Source organism: Ammospiza caudacuta, chromosome 7, assembly GCF_027887145.1.
Source record: "Ammospiza caudacuta isolate bAmmCau1 chromosome 7, bAmmCau1.pri, whole genome shotgun sequence".
In the NCBI taxonomy this organism is placed as follows: Eukaryota; Metazoa; Chordata; class Aves; order Passeriformes; family Passerellidae; genus Ammospiza; species Ammospiza caudacuta.
The window spans coordinates 45,913,972-45,934,189 of record NC_080599.1 but is presented as its reverse complement, the minus strand read 5'-3'; the positions used below and the strand labels follow the sequence as shown (position 1 = coordinate 45,934,189).

Below are 20,218 nucleotides of genomic sequence, written 5' to 3'. Positions count from 1 at the left end.
TAATTCTTTGAATATGAGCATGTGAATTAATACTGAGTTTTCTGGGAATGTGCTGCTGGACTTGACACTAAACATGTCCCACTGGGTAGCCAGGGCATGTCAGGCTGTGGGCTTCTCAGACCTCATAAAGTAAACAAGGTTAAGGCTGGTCAGTACATGTCTGGGGCATCTCCAAGGAAAATTCAGGGTGCTATCAAAAGCAGTGTAGCTAAATCAGTTGCTGGCACTCTTCCCTCTGAGTCAGTTCTGAAGTGATATCCCGATATGCTTTGGGGACACTATTTTTGGTAGAGGTGCTGGCTTGTAGACAGGATATAAAACTGAGGTCTTGACCTCCCAGGATTATTAAAGAGCCCATGAAAAACAGTGCAAACTCCCGTGTCTGGAACAGATAAAAGCTGAATCTTTGTATTTTTCCCACCATCACCTCCTTTCTTATTTCTAATAAAGCCCATGCTCCTCCTGCGTGCAGGTGCCCCATCCTCGAAGGTGCTGCACGTCAACTGCAAGCAGAGGGAACATCTCAGACACAGCTCATAACGTGCAAAACATGCTGAGTGCTAGGATTTCTGATACCCAGTGTTTCAGTTTAGTTACAATAAAATATCAGGGAGAATTAATAAGCTTGAAACACGATGCTCTCGAGGTCAGTGCCAAGCTCCGGGGGAGGCTGGGAAGGCTCCAGCCAGGAGCGGGGGGCACTTTGCTCGGAAAAGCGCACTCGTGGAGCACGGCTGACAGAGTCCAGAGGCAGCTCTGCTCTGCAGGGCCGCTCCAGCCAAGATAAGGCTGTGGGGAAATGGGATGCCTGGCAGAGGGGCAGGGCGAGCCCTTGGGGCTTCAGAAGCCTCGCGCTGTCGCGCTGGGATGAGGTGACACAGCGCGGGGACACTCAGACCCTGGTGACAGCCTGGGCCTGTCCGGCCTGGCTGCAGGTACAGCCAGCCACTGCTCCCTGCACGGCCAGACAGATGCCAAAGGCTCTGCTGAAGCACTTGAGCAAGTGAACTGATTGGCAAATGTGCCGAGCTCTCAGCAGCTCCTCCTGACTCCTGAGTCCTCTTAACTTTGCCCTTCTCCCAAAATTCCCACCAGTTGCTAGGGAAGGAAGCTCAGGAGAAATGTTTTCTTTAAAGTTTTTCTCTCTGCCTCTCTCCAGGGCATAGAGCTCTCATGTATCTCCCACTTGCCATGCTTTCCTTGTACCATCAATTTTTGAATATAAAGCAAATTTCCTAGCTAGTATCTTTCCAAAAGAAGAAATAAACCAGGAAAATCCTCTGAGAAACTCAGTGTTCTCACTCAAAACCATGGATTTTCTACTAGGTTTGTGCCAGTTATAGTCTAGCCCCAGAATGACTTAAATTACGTTCCCAGAGCCAGAACACAAATAAATATTTATGCTATCTAGGAGGAGAAGCATTTTTATCATTTAAAGAAAATGGTTGCACCCTAAGGTTTTAAACGGACACAGAGCTGAGGGTTTTGCCTGGAGCAGTGGTGATTGGTGATAATGTGGTATTATCTCCACACTAGCTGGAGAAAAGATCACACAATAATTTGGGTTGGAAGGGACCTTAAAGATCACCCAGTTCTGGCCTTGCACACTTCCAGGGATGAGGCAGCCACAGTATTTCTGTGCCAGAGCTCTCCACCCTCACAGGGAAGAATTTTTAGATCCCTAAAGAAATCCCTGCAGGCCTGGCTTTGCAGCAGTGTCTCTGCAAGGGCCTGTCCACACTCTTTCCTTGGACTATCTGGATTATGTCATAGCAAAATACAATCAATGCACCTCTGATCAATGGAGCAGGGTGGTGACAGGTGCTCTTAATTTGGTGTTGTTAGTGAGTATTGACAGGGCTGTAATGATCATGCTGCAGCGTGTCACTCATGCTGGGGGCATTAGCATTCTTTAAAGGTCACATCCCAAATCCTTCTGGAGGCCAGAATTCCATACAGCTAATGGCAAACGTGGCCTGGGGAAGTGTGAGGGATGTGTGACATTAGCAGGGCTGAAGTTGGCACAGTTGTTGTTGGCATTGGTAATGACTTCAGCAACTTGCAGGTGTGCAAACTCCAGATTCAGAGAATACCCTGAGCTGGAAGGAACCCACAGAGATCATCAAAGTCCAGCTCCTGGCCCTGCACTGGGACAGCCCCAACAATCACACACACATGGATGTATACATGGCATGGATGAACACAATGGGAAAAAACAGCATCAGGAAATTTCCAGGTTTATGTGCACAGATCAGGTAATTTCCAGAGGTCTGGTTACAATACAGCCCTTGGATCCTCCAAGGGATCCATGGGAGGCTGATTTCTGATGCATTTATCTGCACTCTGCCCATTTTCAGCTGGGTACCAGACAAACTTATCAGCCTGCACATGCAAGTTTGCAGAATCAAATTATTTATCAGCTGACTTTAAAATTCTGCTGGTTTATTTTCACCCATTAAAAAAAGGGACACATTAATGCTGTCCACTGGCAAGAAGTGGGGAGAAGAGAGTCCTAATTTTCAAGATGCTGTTTCTGAATTGAGGAAGGGAACAATAAGAATCAAAGAAAAAAAACAACTTGGATTGCAGAAACCACATATGATCAGACACAACACCATACTTACTTTGTGAGACTCTTACTAGCTCAGTCACACTGAAAACACCTGATGTGACAAAACTGTCCTGGAAGCCCAAATGTCCTGTAAAACAAACAGAGAGAGAGAGAACCACGATTAGCTTCAAGCATTTAATGACAGTATTCTCAAATACTTTACTTTCATTTAGACTTAAAATGTGACATCTAATTTCCCACTTAGCAGTAATTATTGTTTATGTAGGTGGGTAACCAGTCATACAGCTATGTAGGCTGCTTTGTGGTTTCTATCTAGAGGTTAGAAAAGCTAACATGACACATCAGCAGGGAGATTTTTACATGTTAAAGCATCTCAACAGGAAATCTGAAACAAAAGAGGACTATTTTAATAAACGGTTACCTTGGATGACCCCTAATGACTTCACAACTGAAATGAAATACTGTACCTAGGAAACAGACAGGATAGCTAAGTTCCATAATCGTTTTAAACATTATTCTCTAAAGAAACATCTGATCAGGATTATCTACCCATTCATTCAAACCAAACAAGATTTAAAGATGTATTCTTCATTTTTCTAAGGTTACACTAGGGGGATCTTGGAAGAGCAGATGGTTAAAAAAATTAAACTAAGGCCTTTTCAACTAAAAAAAAAAAAATTCTAACATTTAAATCTAGGTTTTGAAAGGAAAAATAAATCTCAAGTTAAAAAGTATGAACTTGGTGGGCCGTCTGTAGGAACCAGGGCTGAGGCATCCACGCTCAGCTCCCCTGTGCAAGGAATGCCTCTACGCTTGGTATCAAAATGTGATGGCACTTTACATAACAGCATTTCCCTTCTTCTCTGCAAACATGCCTACCACCAAATGTTCATTTAATTTTCACGGCTGTGCTCAGTGACAAAGGAGCTGCAGCCAGGCCGGGACAGAGCCGGACCTCAGCGAGAGGGAGGGAGGGAAGGCAGCACTCGGGCTGACCTCCTGCTTGGGAAATCAGGGTCACAGCAGAAATCGCAGGATAAAGGGATTATTAAAAGAACTGTAAAGTCCTGCTTGCCCACAGGATAAGTGGCATACCTTTTTAGGCTGTCCTACTTAGAGTCACCGATTCCGGCGCACGCACACATTTATTATTGAATGTTTTGCAGGGGCACCATCTGCTCCGCCGGTAATTGTTTGTCAGGCTCAGTACGGTTTCCCTGCATTCCGTGTATTCTCCTGCACCCCACGCTCCTGCTGGGAATACCTGTGCACCCTCACCTAGTGGTCAGAGCAACAGGACTAATGCCAGCTGCACGTTTGTACTCCTGGCTTTTCTTTTTGGGGTTGTTGAAACAAACCCAGAATATCGCACTGCCATTTCTACCTGTGGGATGGGATGCTAAAAGAATGCACCTTCTGCGCGGGTCTGCAGAGGGTGGAATGTCAGGCTGTGTGTCAGGGCAAGGTTTGGGAGAGATCTGGAGGGAGGTGAGCCTTCCACCTCCAGCCAAGATCTGATGGAATTCTGCTCCTCCACAGAAGAAGTTCCCTGTTTCTGCGAGGAGCCCGCGGTGCCAGATGAATGCAGTCTCTAAGCTAACAGACTCGAGACAAGTTTCTGCATCAGGCATGTTTTTATACTCCAGCAATAATGATGAGTTTTCAAACTGTGTATATGTATATCTTTGGGCATCCTTGTGTATGTGTGTATACATATGTATTATGTACACAAACATATAAATATACACAAATCTGTCATGCTCCAGCTGTAGATAAATGTACTATAAAATATTGAAATTGATGCTGAAATTCAACACAAACAAATTCCTCAATCTGCAAACAAGGTTTTTATTTACATCAAGAGAATAAATTTTTCCCTACTTCAAATGAAAAAAAATGTTCTTACAAGCTTTTATTTTTCCTTATTTTCAATTTAGAAATAGCTCCCAGATAGCTGTAAGTGCTATTGCCTGATCTGCTTTGTATTTTCCCACAATAAAGGTGATGACTACCTCATTCTGCTTTTTAGAAACGGTTGCTGCCCATACACAACGTTTGTTCATCGCCGATTTCCCAAGTATTTTTAATATGAAGATCTACTTTTCATATGCTGCAGCAGACCTGCCTATTGAATTAAATGATCTGTGAATTAAAAATAATTCTCTTAGGTCTTCACTGAAACCACTCATGTGCCTAAAATTAAGCATATGCTTAAGTGCCTTGCTGGACCAGGGCCAGGACGCTTACTACTCCGCAGAGCCCTTCAGAGGGAAGCCAGTCCATGCTATGTAACTTCTCACACTGTGCTCATCATGGCAGCATCTGAGCAACTTCCAGAAGTGCATCCAGCAATGCCACGAACATCTGCCACGTGCTGTTTTTTCCTGCAGCACACCACCCTGGCTCTGCTCTGCCGTCCACTCCCACCTGCATTTCCCAGGCAGGAGAGTGAAGGTGAAATTTAAATATGGAAGGGGAAAAAAACCTCAAACCCTGAATCACAGCCACAGTAGGATATTTGGCTGATCTTTTAAAGGGAAAGCCCAGAGCCCTTTGTAATTATCCAGTAAAAATGTGATTGTGGCAAGGCAAACCATGCTACTTTAACCTGTCACAACTGAAACCAGAAATGAAAGTGTCATTTAAAATACCTTCTAACTCTCAGTGCATGAGAGAAGATGAATAAGTTATCTTGAGCATGCTGACTTCAGTATTCCTATCTTGGGTACACTTCAAATGCCCACTTACTCCTGCAGGAACATTCCTTATTGGGAGTACATGTAATAGTAATCATTAAACAACAGCATGCAACAAGCATGGCAAGATTTCCACCCTTCAATACCAAAAATAAACATTTCACAAATGGAAGGTGAATTTCACAACTCTCCAATTTGATATTTACTTACAAGCATTAGGAAATCAGGGGCTTGCCTTGCCAATCATTAAGGAAACCCTGATACCCAGAAAAGCCTTGCCCTTGGCTTAGAGCTGGATCTTGAATGTATTTTAGGGTATGGTCCGTGAATTTGCAGTTCAGGAATTTTTAAAGGTTTGCCTGGATGGCTCAGACTGCAAAATCCAGGCCTAGGACTCTTGTTTTTGCTGAGCTTGGATAACAGTGAGAGAAGAAAACAAGGGAAATAGTACAAAGAACCTAAATGTGTAAAAGAAGAATTACTGGGAAACAGCAGCACTGACAAAAGATGCAAAGCTAACATTGTTAACAGGGCTCAAAATGCAGAAAATGTATCAGTTTAGCTGATCCACTTAATTCTGAATGAGGAGAAAAACAGGTAAAGTCAAGCAATTACATATGCAGATGTTAGCATTACAAAGCTCCTGCCCTGAAAAGATGATTAAACATCCTGAAAGCTCCCAAGATTTACTTTTCATGGGGCACTTTACTGAAGCACTTGCACTGTGATAATTTTGCTCAGCATCCAAGAGATGGGACATTGAAACCGCTGTGTATGACAGGCTATGTCTGCAGCTTTGTCACAGTTTGGTAGTAAAGGAGGTGCTCAGAATGAACCTCTCAGAGTTCATTCACGGCAGTTTTGGGTACAAATTGATGCACGTGGCTGGCCAGGGCAGGCCCTGACTCAGCAAAGCTGCTGGAACACGTGCTCCACTTCCATCACATGCCTGGCTAAAGCACGTGCTCGCTGCCCTGCCAAACAAAGATGGGCTGACAACCTCCAGGAGGAATTAAATAAATGGTTCAATCACTCCTTCATGCAAGTCTAGGGGCAGGTAGGACTTAGCTCACCACCTAAGATCTCACTTCAGCCCACAAGGATGATCATCTTTCCCTAAGGGGGGAAAACATCCAGGATAATAAGACCAAATTGAATAACGAAGATCAAGATAGTAACTATTAAATCATTGTGCACAACAGCACGACGTTACTGTACCAGGTACCACATGGAAAACATTTTTCCATAACTTGATGGCTGCTTTAATTGGGGAGAAAATTCCCAATGCCATTTACATATTCTTCCTTTGGATCCCAGCTAAGAAGCCAGAAGAAAAGGCTTCAGTTGCTGGGGCCTAATTCTGATCTCTCTCAAAGAAGTTTTAAACAAATCTTTCTGCACTGATCAAACAGAGTTTCACCTCATTTTCTCCTAATTTACACTGGCAGAGGAGAAATCAGGATTAGGACTTGTTGTCTAGTGCTATTTGTTTTGAATTATTAAGCAAACATTCCTATTTCAATGAGTAAACGTGTACAAAGGCAACTAACCTTCGTCCCAAAATGGAGTTTACAGGGAGAGTATTGTCTGCTTTCCCAATTAATGCAGTAAAAAGGAGTCTCAGACGTTGAGCTACCAATCAAGAGCTTGTGTTGTAGCTTGAGAAAATCATGACTGATGCAATTACTTTTATGTAGAAAGTCTGAATATAGTCTATAGGTTAAAGTTCATGGGGTTATTGTTCCTTAATTGAATATCTGAAGATGTTTTCAAGGTGCTCAAGGTATTATTGTTATTTAATTAGCAGGCTTCCTTGCGTATTCCAACAGTATTATTTTTGCTGTAAAATAGCTAGATTGCACCATAAATATACAAGGTATTTTCTAAACAGAGATGCAGCTGGTTTCCTGAAAGCCAAGCTTAAATAAAACCAGGAGAGAGCTACTCCTTTGAAGATGAAGAAGCCCAAATCCACTTATTTTTCTTCCACTACAATCTGAGTGACAGTGTATTAAGCTTCAGAGAACAGCTTTTTGGGAGACTTTGATTCCTTTTCAGTGTTTTGAAATTACACAAGTCCCCCAAACTAACACTGAACCCATTTCTAAGGCTTTTTTCATGTTCAGCATCTCACTATAAATAGCCATCTTAAAACCTTAAAATAGTAATAATCAATTAGGGTCTCAAGCCTATTATCTTAACCAAATGCCTGATTAAAAGAAAAGCCCTCTCTGCTCGAAGTGCAACTTGATTCCTTTTGGTTTTATCCTCTATCTAGATAATCCCATGTTTCACAAACAATGCGGAGCAATAATGTGGATGAGAAAATTAATGTCTGTATCACACAGCACACGCAGGCCTGCAGAGAGGGGATGTTATCAGAGGGAACCCAGCTCACCCCCAGGACTCCCAAAAGATTAGCTGTTCCATGGCTGAGGAGGATGGGGCTGAGGGAGCAACTCCTAATCTGCATTCTCCAGCAAAAAAGGGAAGGACTGAACATGTGTGCTCCAGTCAAGGCCTTCATAACACTTACACCCTGCTTAATTGGGAGGTGAGTTTATCAAGGCTGGGCTGACCCAGCTGAGGCAGCTGAGAAATAGCTCAGCTCTATCTCATGCTGGAAATACAAAGCAAGATCCACGGGGCTAAGCTGTATATCTAAAAAAAAACTAACTCTGAATCTAAAAAAAAATGGAGATGGAGGAGACCATCTATGCCAGTCACAATATTCTGTCCAAGGGAATGTCTGTGCCACTCTGATGGCAGACAACACCAGGCTGGGATACAGCATGTAGGAACAATGAAATCTGCATTTACCAGCAGCCCTCAAATGCTGATCACCAGAGCTGCCACGGTGGCCTTATTTTAATTGCTTTGCACAAAATGCATTCCTCAAATTTGTAAATGATAAACCCTTAATGGTAAATCAGACTACATTTTTAATTTGTGGACATTTTATAGAAGAGTTAAGCAAGTCATTATACATTAAAGGTGATGCAGAAACCTCTCTCTCCTTCCCTGACAAATGCTCCCACTCCTATTTCGGCTCGTTATTTCCAATATAATTTTAATGCCACAGCAGCAGCTCACCTTGGACAAATTGTGCATTTTCTTATGAAAATAACTGTGGGGCCACACGTCAGAGATGCTGTTATTTTTCCCTGACTCACTACCTGCCTTTGGCTGAGGTTTTAAGAAGCACCAGAACTTTCTTTGTGGCCCATAGCAGGATGGATTAGACCGTCCGGGGCATGTCGTGTTAGTACAATAGAGGAACACTTTTAAGACTTTAAAGTCATGTAATACAATTCTAGGCTGGATCTTTCTTGTTAAAAAAAGCAGAATGGGAGTGATTGAAAGAGAAAAGGGCCAATATTTGACAACAGAAATCAGCATAACCTCCTAACAGCGGCAGTCATGGATGACTGCCCTTTGACCCGGGGAGATTATGTGGGATTTCAATGACAACAGCTGGAAGTGAGCATGTGAGAATAGAGAACACAGATCTGAGGCCTCCTACAAAAGACTGCACAATCCCTGCCCAGATCTGAGTGTTGATTAGAAATTGTTTCCTGGTCCTGGCTTAATAGACTGTGATAATGAAAGTTTTGTTAACCCTTCACAATATGCAAAACCACCGGTCAATGATTTGCCTTTTTGGGTTTTGGCTAAAAAGTCTGTATCCAGCAGACAGTGAAATTGTCTGTCTAAAATTGCTCGTTTTTGTGGGCGCCCAGAGCTCAAGTTCAGCTCCTTTTCCATATGGTTTGTGGCCATTGGGAATCAATGTCTGCTGGGGATGGCTTGGAGGAGGGACTCTGACCCTTCCCTAAGGAACCCATCTGAGCAGGGATGCTCCAGACGTGAACCAGAACACAAATACATGTGTAACCTATGTGCTACCTTTCCTACTCGTGGCACTTTAGAATCTCTAATGAGAAAAATGCCTAATTATGCTTTTGATATTTGTCATACTGAGCTTCAGAGTCTGGGCTCCAAATTAATAAACGTGGGACCACAGCAAACATGGCATCAGGTGTGTCACCAACAGCCTGATCCTGCCAGGATCCACTGCAGCCTCAGCTCTTGGGAGATTCCAACTCATTTTATATTTAAGTGCAGAGATAGTGGAATTAATGGAAACTTATTACCGTTAATGAAGCGATTACAGATTGCAATCAATCATGTCAGGTTTTGTCCAAGTGGTGGCACACGGGTAGCTCCTTTCTCTTGAAGACAAAGGTCTTCTTGAAACATTGAAAGCATTTCAATTCACATTAAAGACCTTGTGTAATGGAAACCATTCCAAGATCTAAGATGTCTGCTGTGGGTTTTCATTTCCGATGACTCCTCACATCACTGGGTACTTTTCAGTACTCGTGTGTGTGAGAAATTAGTTAAATACCATTTTTTGATATAATGATAAAAATTTAGAATCTCCCTGTCTACCATAAACCCAATTTGATAAAAAAACCTGCATTAATACCGATAGGGGCCTATAGCTTGAAAAACAACAGATGTCTTAAATTAGCATATTTCTGTTTCAGGTCCTCCATCCAAAAATGAAATATTAAAGAAAAGAAGAAAAAAATAATTATAAATGGTCATACTCATTTGGCAGCTTATAAAATAATATGCCTCCTCAAAAGCGTTTCAAAGTAAATGAGATGAAATCTACCTTGGGATAATAATTCTGGAATATTTATAGCATCCAACAATAAAAAGAGTAATAAAAAGAAAAGCCTGCCTCCCTGAAAATAATAATATGAAGGAGTTATTTATCTTCATATTTTCACATCAACCCTTGGTTACAAGAGCAATGACAGCTGAGATCTCCAAGGTCTGTGGTGATACTGGCAGTGACTCAGTGCCCAAACGGAGCTGCCAGGGAAAGCTGGCAGCATGTGGTGCTGCAGGGTGCTCCCACCAACAGGCACCCACCCACCCCATGGGAAATTTGGGCACTGGAGGGGAAGACCCAGAAGGGAATATTGCCATCCCTGCCCATCTCCATCTCCAAGGCCTCCAGAAAATAATGTCTAATCACGAGCTTGGCGTTGCGCTAACCTCAGGAACCCCCAGACAGCTGGGAAACCTCCTAAAGAGAATAATGCAAGGATCAAAATTCTATCCACTGGTCGTTTTTTGATGTTTTTGTTTTATTTTTTGACCTTATTTGTGGTGATGCCTGAAAATGTGGGTTTGTACAACTCACTTGTCTGAGGCTGATCGCGCGCGCTCCATCAGCCGCCCTTGCTCCTCCCTCCATCCCCTGCCCTTGCTCCTTCCTCTCTCCATCACCTGCCCTTGCTCCTCTCCCTCCTCACCAAGCATCAGCTGCTATTTTGCCTCCTGAATCTGCCTGTCCATGGGTTTCTGGGATGCTGCTGGCAGGAGGAAGGAGCCGATGGCAGGGCTGTGTGTTGTGGCCGCGTTGTGGACCGCACGCCACCGGAGCGTGCCGTGGAACACGCAGAGTCTACTTGGGTTTGCACTGCTCCAAATCAGAATTTAGCTACAGTATTAATGCCATAAATATTATTGTTCATGCTGTGTGAAGAACATCAGTGTGAAAATAAACGTAAGGATATTTAAAAGCTGGTGTGGAATACTTAGGTATTCAGACTAATCACGGGCTGAAATAAGCACATTTGTTTCAAATCCTGTTTATAGCACCGCAGCCCCTCCCTCCTTTAAATCTTCCTCTTAACCATAGTGATGTTTATTGAATACCTGTCATTTCTCCAGCAGCATGTGCCAACAGCGGCTCACCAGTGCCAGGCTGCATGAAAACCCTTCTGTCTCCTATTCTCCAAGGGGCTCCCTCAGATCAACCACTACCATACCCAATACACTGAAACCCATAAATTTGCAGATACTGTAGTCAAAATTCTTAACAGGAAAGTGCACCCATTTTGCCCAGTGTAGCATACTGAAATATCACATGGTGAGAAGCATTTCTCACCATGTGTAAACTGTCAATTTGATTTGAAATTAAAATTTTTGATTAACATGAGCATTTCTGAGCCTCCCGCTGGCAGCAGCCCTATTGCTGAAAAGTGACATGATTTGTGACACACATGCTGTACAGAAGCCCCATGCCAGCAATTGTTAAAACCATTTTCATTCTGCTTTAATACGGTATGACACTCACGAAAATAATTTTAATATTTAGGAGAAAGAGGGTAAAGGCTTAAGGACTGAAGTCCTTTATGGGTGTAAAGCGGGATTAGAGCGGCACGGAAAATCGGCACGGAGGTCTCCCCATCTCACAAGTCATGTCTCTTTTCAGCAACAGGAACCATCTGCAGGAGGCTAAGAAAGGTCCATGCCGAAGCACAAAGCCTTCTTTGAAATCCAGTTGATATTTCAAACACAGCATGATGTACTTTCCACCTATGAATGCCGAGATGCTCGTGCACGGCAAAACGCTTGCAACTCCAATAATTAAACCCTCTCGGATGGGAGGTAGGATTGTCTGGTTTCCACAACAGTCTGTTATTTTTCCATGTTTATCATTTCCCCGGAGGTATCAGTGGTCACCGGAGATGCTAACATTTATATGGTGAATTACTTACGAAAGGGGAAAGTTTTTTGACTATTGAGACTTTTAAAGCTGGGAATCTACCTCCTCATCAGGGTGGTGGGAAGATTTTTGCTAGTTTGAACAGCCACCAAGTGACACCAAGAAGCAGGACAGATTTCAGGGCTCTGATGTACACACGGCAGGAGACAAAAGTTCAGAGGGGATTTTTATAAACGTAAGCCTGTGTCACTGCTGCATCTGCTGACTCAACTGTGTCACCTGCGTATTTCTCAGAGTGGATCATTTTTTTTTTTCCAGTAACATCATGTTCTGAGGAAGTTTATCATGAAACAAGTATCACGAACAGTCATTCTGAGCAGCAGAACAGCTTTGATATGTGTCGACACGCATCTGACTTTTCTATGAGCTCCTAACACTGTTCATCACATTAAACACTCTGCTCTGCTGGACTCTCTGTTCCTAGTAAACACAGCGATTTCTAATTGCCATAACACAGCAAGTTAAAAAAAACATAGTATTTCAAAAGTAATTTTAGATGGTGAAATGAAATACCAGCATGATTCAGATGCCCTGGAAGTATTCAGGCCTGAACATAAAGCCATGGGCTCATTTACGTTGATAACAGAGCATGGGAACACAATCTGCATGAAAAACATGATCCTCAATAAAGCTGTGACACACAGTTACTAGAAGTATGCAGGTTCTTTTAAATAAGTCTTAAGTTTAAATAAGCATTGTGTGTAAACACCTTGCTGTAATTAGCATTTTGCCAAGAAATTATACAACTGCACTCAAGGATGCTGTAATTATTTCAGGATCTAAAAAACCCTCCCTCAGCTGGTGGGAGACAAGTGCACCCTCCAAGGCTACTCAAAGCTGGACCAAGGTAGTCTGAAGCCCTGTGGACACAGAATAAGGGGGCTGTAAAAAGAGATATTGGGGGGGGGGGGGGTTTAATGTGCATGTTAGTTTATAGTTATAGGAATAATCCATGCACCCAGATAATATGGTATTATTATTTCCAGGATTCTCTAGGAAAGCCCAGAGTCCTGGAGGAGCTGCTGGGGACAGGGTCAGGGGAGGGCAGCTCCCCTGCCTCACTCTGCTAGGTGATGTGGACACAAACCCTGGTGATTCATCCACTGCTTCTCCTCTCATCCTCCCTTCCTGGCACTCCCCTCTCTTCACACCATGGCCCTTCTAAAAGGCAGGACACCACGATAATGGAAGTATCTGCTCAAGATGAGATTGTACAAATGTGATGTGAAATTCAGAGTGCTGGGCATGGAAGCTAAGTCTTGATCTGGTGGTGGTGGTGTCAGGTCTCAGCTGACACACCAATGGTGAGCCAACTGCAATTCACAGTAAACTCCATGTGTATTTACCTGTTGTCCTTGAAATTGAATTTTTGGAGTTTTCTCTCCAGGAGTCTCTCTCATGTATTCTTTGCACAGAACTAACTCTGATAGCTTTTAGTCTGATGTCTACTGGTTACACATCAGTTATTTTAACTAACTTTACACCTTAGTTATTCCTGTGTCTGGGGAGGGATGAGATGTGTCACCAGTCACACCATACCATGCAATCGTCTGTCCCTGACTGGCTCCCCTGGGAGAGTGAAGGTGCACGGGCAAAGTGCTGCACACCCCTGGAAGCAGCACAACCCTGTCCTGGGGTGACCCAGGCTCTGCAGGCTCAAATCCCAGGCTCTGCCAGGTCTCTGCAGCCCCAAGCAGCCCCAGAGACTGAGTGACTGCCTTCCCAAGCTCTGCTGCACTCAGGGTTAACCACAGACAGCACTGGAGAACACCCAGGGTACGAGTGGGCAATTCCCCAGCCAAGTCCCAAACCAGGGACATAAATCCAGTGGGAAGAGACTGCTGGGTGTGGAAACCAGCAGCAGAGCTCTGCACCACGGCTGAGACTCTCTTTCCCTTTCATTCTAAGTTTGTGTTTTGTAGGGCAGCATGCCCTGTCTACATTCCTTTACGGACTAAGAATGGACATTTATTAACAAGTACTTGGGCGGACAGCCCAAAACTCCAGACTCCTGGCCTGGGACTGCAGGACAGAGAGGGCCAGTGACCCCCATTTGTGTTTACTGTACTTCCACAGACACATGTTGGTGTGATAGGGGCATTCACTTTCTCAGGTTCAGGCCAAGGTCAGGCCAGAACACAGAACAAGTTTATTTTTCTGGTGTAATCTGCTCAAGCTGCAGCCCAAAGCGGGTCTCAGAGTTCACTCATGGTGAGGGATTCAACACGAACACAGCAAACAGAAGAGACACAGAGGGACCTTGCTCATCCCTCGCTGATTTCAAGGGCTTATCCCACATGTGGCAGATTGGGTGGTTCCAGGGGAGGTGCTCAGGGAATTGGGATGACATTGGTGGGATGTGCCATCCCAGGAGGGCGCCTGCAGCAACTCAGGCATATCCTTGGGGTACCAAGAGCTGGAAGCTGGGCTGGACAGCTAAACCTTTGCACTCCCTTTCCTGTGGTAGAAGATTTTTGTCTTTCTAGACCATCTAACGCATCCCAGCAGTCAGTGTGTATGGCAGAGTGCAATACCCAGTGATGCAGAAACATGGCACTGGGGTGGACTGTCCTATCCTCATGTGTTTAAGACAATCTGAAGATGCCACAGAGGCCAGGACTTCATAATTCTGGGCCACACTTAGCAGTCTGGCCTGTGACAGTTTGTACTCTGCCTGACTTTCAAGCTGGTAGGAAAGAATGAAAAAGGAAAAGGAATTCCACTGGCAGAGAGCTCTACATTAAACTAAAGCAACTCAGGTAAAAGAAAACCCATCTATTATGGTTTATGATGCATAAACATTCATTTCTTCTCAGATCCTCCTTTGCTTGCATTACTGAAATGTGGAAATAAAGGGAAAAATAATGATGGATGGATTTTGGAAAAGTTAGAGTTCAGCTCAGGATGGATGCGATCCCAAACATTTCAGATTCCTATCTCATCGTAATTGGAATAGCTGAACCTCTCTTGTCTGCAAAATTAGGCAAGGCGTCCTGTGAGAATGGGCTCTTTTTCACAGAAGTTGAGTCCCCAGACACATGAAAGAATGAAAACAAGAACTGGAACAGAACATTTTTACTTTTGAATAATGGCTTCATTTGGGCAGTTTAGAACAAGACTTCACTGGAAGAGCTGGGGAGGAAATTCTCTCTTCCAGTGTGCCCATCCCTTGACACATTCTTCTACAGAGCACATGAATGCTTGTCAAAAATTGGTAATTTATCTAAGAAACTCCCATTCTGTAGAATGCAAAAGAAAAACAGAAAGGGAAAAAGTACACGTGGGCAGTAGATAGCCTGTCCACTCTTCTACTCCCTACATCTAATGATGAAGAAATCATTCAGCCAAGTCCACATGCCCTGTTAGATCCACCTTTGCTCTTGAGCAACTCTGTCTCAACTCTGTCTGCTCTGGATGAGCAGGACAGGGGTGGGTGGCTTCCTCCAGAAGCAGAACCTCAGGTCCAGAGCAATTTGCAGTGTTTGAAACATCTTGGTTTTAAAACTCCCTGAGGTTCAACAGAAAGAGATTAATTATCAAAAGACCTGGTATCTCCAGTGATTACAGAGGGACAGGAAGGATTTTAGGTTCACCACTGGTGTCTCGTTTTAATGCCTACTGTTAAATCCATGTCTTAGTCCACGTATCATGTCAGCACAGATATGGAAGAAAATTTGCTTTCTTCCCCATTTCTTGCCCCAGGCAATCTCTCTTGACATTCTCCATCCTCACAGTTTTATCTGGCTACTTTTTGTTTGTTTGTTTTTTCAATCCAGAGGCCTGTAAAATACAAGGCCTGCTGAGTTATCCTGGTGTTGCTGCCCTTCATCCGGTTCGTTTGCAGGAGGGAATAATGATCTGTCACCAAGGTAAATTCACTGCCTGGCAGATAATGCCACAGTGTTTCTGCTGCCCATTTCACAGTAAGACATTCTTTTTCAATGATGCTGCATCTCAGTTCTCGTGGGAACAGTTTACGGCTGACATAGCGATAGTAGTAATAACAACTTACATTTACATTGTACACGGGATGATCTTTACTTCCCTCTCCTTCTAACAGTGGACAGCCCCCAGTCCTACTGCAAATCCATCCTTCATGGCCATGGCAGACAGAAATCTGGATTCACTAGCACTGAGCTGCCTCATTGCTCAGCTGCTTGCTGGGGTTGTCACATCCTTTCCAGCCCACTTTGTTATTGATTTAAATGGAGCCGTGGGCCACTTCCCAACCACTGCTCTAAGCCTTCCCTCACAGAAATCTGTGGGGATCCCCTCCTGCCTCAAAAGCACAGCCTCCTCAGCCTGTCAAGCTGCTGTCCTGCCTCTCCTGCCCCTCACCTCCTCCCTTCCCCTGCAGCTCCAGCTCTGGCATGCTCGGCTGTACACTGAAATTGGCTCCCCTCTGTACAGCATGGGGGACAGGGCCAGCTCTCTGCATTCTGCTGCTGGAAACTTCCTGAATGTGAATTCCCTGATTCTGAAAATCAGGCTTTTGAGGTCTAACATGTGGGAAAATTGCAGGAGGTCTGCAGTGCAAAGCTGGTCAGGTGGGGACACCCCCTTAAACACCAGCGGGTTTTCAGATGGAGATGCAGCTGCCAAAGAGCCTTCTGTTGCAGATAAAATCTTAAGAGTAAGGAATTAAAGTAGAAAAATAACTGGGACAGAGCTTTGGGTTCTCTGGGTGAGTAAGAGTGGTACAGCCACATAAGCAGTATCCCTCCCTTATGATCCTGGGAGAAGAAATCCCAGCAAAAGCTTTGGCCCAGCATGGTCTGAGAGCTGCTGTTGGCACCCCAGTGCTTGGCCAGGACAGGGGGACTGCTGGGGTGCCATGGTGACCCCATGGGAGGGCACACCACATCCAGGTTGGGGTGCTGACCCTGTGTCCTGCAAGGGCCAGACAGAGAGAAGATAAATATTTGGATCCCCTGGAGCAGCCCCATCATTTCCTTGTGCCTCCCCTCGGCAGGGATGGAGCGAGACGCTGGCTCCTCACAGCAGAGTGTGGCTTGCAGCAGATCCCCTTGCTTCAAGTGCAAGTGAGGGAGGGCGGGAGGTAATGATTAGAGACACTCTAAAATGATTGCATTAATTGAATCTTATGAAAACGGAAAACAATGGCAGTGGGTAATAATAAAACCCCACTGTAACCACGCACATCTCTTGTTTACTACAAGGTGCTTCACTGACTACAGAGATCTACTCTGGGGCACAGCAGGAAACTTTTCTCCTTTAAATTTAATCAGCCCTTTTTGCCTTTTTTTTTTTTTTTTTTCCTCTTTCAGAGAAAAATACCAGCTATCAGATCTGTGTTTCCCATCCACTCCTAAGACTCCTCAGTGCAGTGCCTGGAGGTGATGGTGTGAACTCACTCAAGAATGTGAAGGCATTTTATAAATCACTTGGTTCCAGCAGGAGGGGGAGAAAGGGAGAAGGCAGAGGGATGATATAGTTTACAGCACACACTCAGCAGTAACTCCCAACTGTCAAACTTCAGCATTTTCTTCAGTTGCAACAGTGGTTAACAAAAAAATGTTAAGACAGCAGACATGAAAATGCTCATAGCAAGCAGCACATTTAATCAACTTGCACCTTCCTACCACCCCACTGCCCAAACCTACCCAGACACTATCACAAGCCAGAAAAAAAGTTGTCCAAGGGAAGATAGGGCACTGAGAAAGGAGCAGGAACGAACAACACGAACCGCTGTAAACAACTTGCGGCGCCCTTTTTTAGTGCCAGATAACAACAGCAGAGGGAAAGGAGGGTGTTTACAAGTGTGCCTCACTCTCCTCACCTTCCTCCTGCCCCTTTTGCCATGCTCACTACCTCCTGGGAAAATATTTGCGGACCATTGCAAATAAAAGCCTCCTTCTCACTTTCCAAGAAATGGATCTGGTACTTTTCCATTTCGGTCACACCAGGGCCAGGCTTCAGAGGGGATTTTATTCTCACAACTCTATGAAAACTGCCCTGAACTTTCTTTCCAGTTCCTAGCTAGCAACTTCTGCAATTAAAAAATAGTATCTAATTATCTATAGAAGTGATGGGGCCTTTTCTGGGAGCCTGGTGTCACTAAAGGGCCCCCCTAAACACAGCAGCAGTTCCCTATGCTGCTTTCAGGAGCTGTGCATTGCCCTTCACAGGCACCTCCGTGCTGGGGCACACAACTCCAGGCTTACAAAGTTAAGGTCACTTGGAAAGCACCTGATAAACCCAAGAATCTGCAATATGTGCAGACATATGGGATTTTTCTGAGTGTGCAAACCAAGTATGAGTATGAAGGTCTGGATCCATTTGAAAGCAAACCACCTTGTACCTGTAAAACCACAAGATTCATAAAGGCACTACGCCACAGACAGAAACCAGAGGAAGGTGTGAAAAAATGACACACATTTCCATAGTGTGGAGATATATTTGGAAAGGTCTGGAGGCAACAGAACACCTTCTGTGCTGGTCAGGAAGTCAGAGCAAAAGAACAAAGGTAAGGGGAAAAGATAAGGGAAAGTGCAATCCCTTATCTACACTTGGACATTCCCATCCGGATGAACCGAGCTCTGGCTGAAGCCACCCACTGAAGTTTAGGTGTTGCCAGTTCAGGTACAGTGAAGGGTAGGTGGGAGGAAAAGCACCTTTTGCTAAGAAGTGTCAGACTGGCTGGGACTGGAGTCACAGAGAATCTCTGATGCCTTTGGGTGGACTTGTTAGAAAACAGAAAGACACCCACCCACCCACTGCCTCTGCCTCAAGCCTTCATCCCCTTCTGAGTCCTGCAGGAAGGGAGCCAGTGCCTCCCCAGGACACGGCACAGCTCCCAGCACACATTCCTAACTTCCAGAAGTTTGACCACAGAGGGCAAAATTTTGGCCAGGAAGCACTTCTGATGGCAGGAGAGCAGCGGTCAGCCAGCCTAGTGTGATCTCTGAGAGAAGGTTTCCCACTCACTGCCACAAAGAGACACCACCTAAGGAGATGTGGAGTAATGAATACTTGGGTGAAGCAACTGATTTCAGAGGGGGCTTTTATCCACAGGCCCTGTATTTATAGTTCAAGCCTTTTCAATTAATACGCACACCCTAAAAGAATTAAACTACTAATTATCACATTTTACTGTGGTTCACAGAACTTTCATCAGATCTAGTAAATGGAATCACGAGTTCAGCAGAAGAAGCTTCACTGCGCCAAATTGTGTCAAGGGTATATCATGTTGATAATAAAAGATCACTTGGTTGGAAGCCTAACCTAGAAGGTTGGGGAGGCGTAAAAAGTTCACATTTTGGATCATGCTGCTCTGGTGTGGGCGTTCTGTGTTTTTTCTCTTGGTTATTGTGGAAGGCAATTCTCCTGCAAGTAAAATTTTCCCCTTGTCTTACATTACCGAGCACCAGGGAATTTTTACACAGAAAGGCAAACAGAAAGGTTTGGGGTTTTGTTTTGTGAGCCAGACCTTGGCATCCCATCCTCCCTCCACTAATAAACTCCCCTCTCCACTCAACAGAAATTAAACGATGCCCACACCACAAATAAACTGCTTCCCCTAAGTGCCCAGCTTCCTGGTGGGCAGGGTGGTGTTCCAAGCATCCTTCAGCCTGTGGTCCGCTCCGGCGGCCGCAATTACCCTGACGCAACCCAGCTCCCAGCTGCTAATTAAACAGCAGCTCTCTCAAGAAGAGAGACATTAAAAACAGTTGTAGTGAAAGCTGGTGGTTGCTCACAGCTCCAGCTGCTGTGTCCTGGGGCGTGGGACATGGGCACAGGATGGCTGCCTGCCCATCCCAGCGCTGGCACAGAGCAGGGGGCAGTGACCTGGCACTGAGGTGCCCTCGGGGCAAAGAAAATCCTTGACCCTGCGAAGGGAAGCTCAGGAGTTCCCTAAGAGGCTGCTCCTGGCCATCCCATTTCCAAGCTGCCCTCTAGATGGCCCTTGCTGTCATCTCATGGATAAAGACTCATGGGACGGAGAATGGGACGGAGCAACAGAATAAAAATGCATTTTTGAAAAGACTTAGAATAATTAGCTGCATTTACGCACCTTACCCATTGGAAGGGCTCATTGTTTTTTTCTGCACACACACAATGGGAAATAAAAACATATACTGGAGCCACATTTATTTCTCCTCTCCTTTGCAGTGCTCAGCCACTCCAAGCGCAATGAACTCTTCATGTCTTTCAAGCACTGCTTTGTCATGCTATAAGCATTCATTTCATGCTTTGAATATTTCCTGTCATCCTCGCCTTGCATGAATTTTTTGTGGGAATGCTTTGCTCGTGGAGGTTAATGGTGAGCAGCAGTGGAGACTGAAGCCCTCTGTCAGTGCCCAAGGCTCGAGCACTGCAGGTCACTGGTGAGAGGGGTCT

The 20,218-nt window shown here is 44.7% G+C and overlaps 1 protein-coding gene across 14 annotated transcripts in view; it reads right to left on the bottom strand.

The window, feature by feature from the left end:
• NFIA (nuclear factor I A) overlaps positions 1–20,218 on the bottom strand; it is a 243,502-nt gene that overhangs the window by 81,873 nt on the left and 141,411 nt on the right. For all 14 annotated transcript variants that reach the window (XM_058808306.1, XM_058808308.1, XM_058808307.1 and 11 more), the window contains one exon: positions 2,625–2,699. In XM_058808306.1, the coding sequence (XP_058664289.1) occupies positions 2,625–2,699 (75 nt within the window). The remainder of the gene's footprint in view (positions 1–2,624; positions 2,700–20,218) is intronic.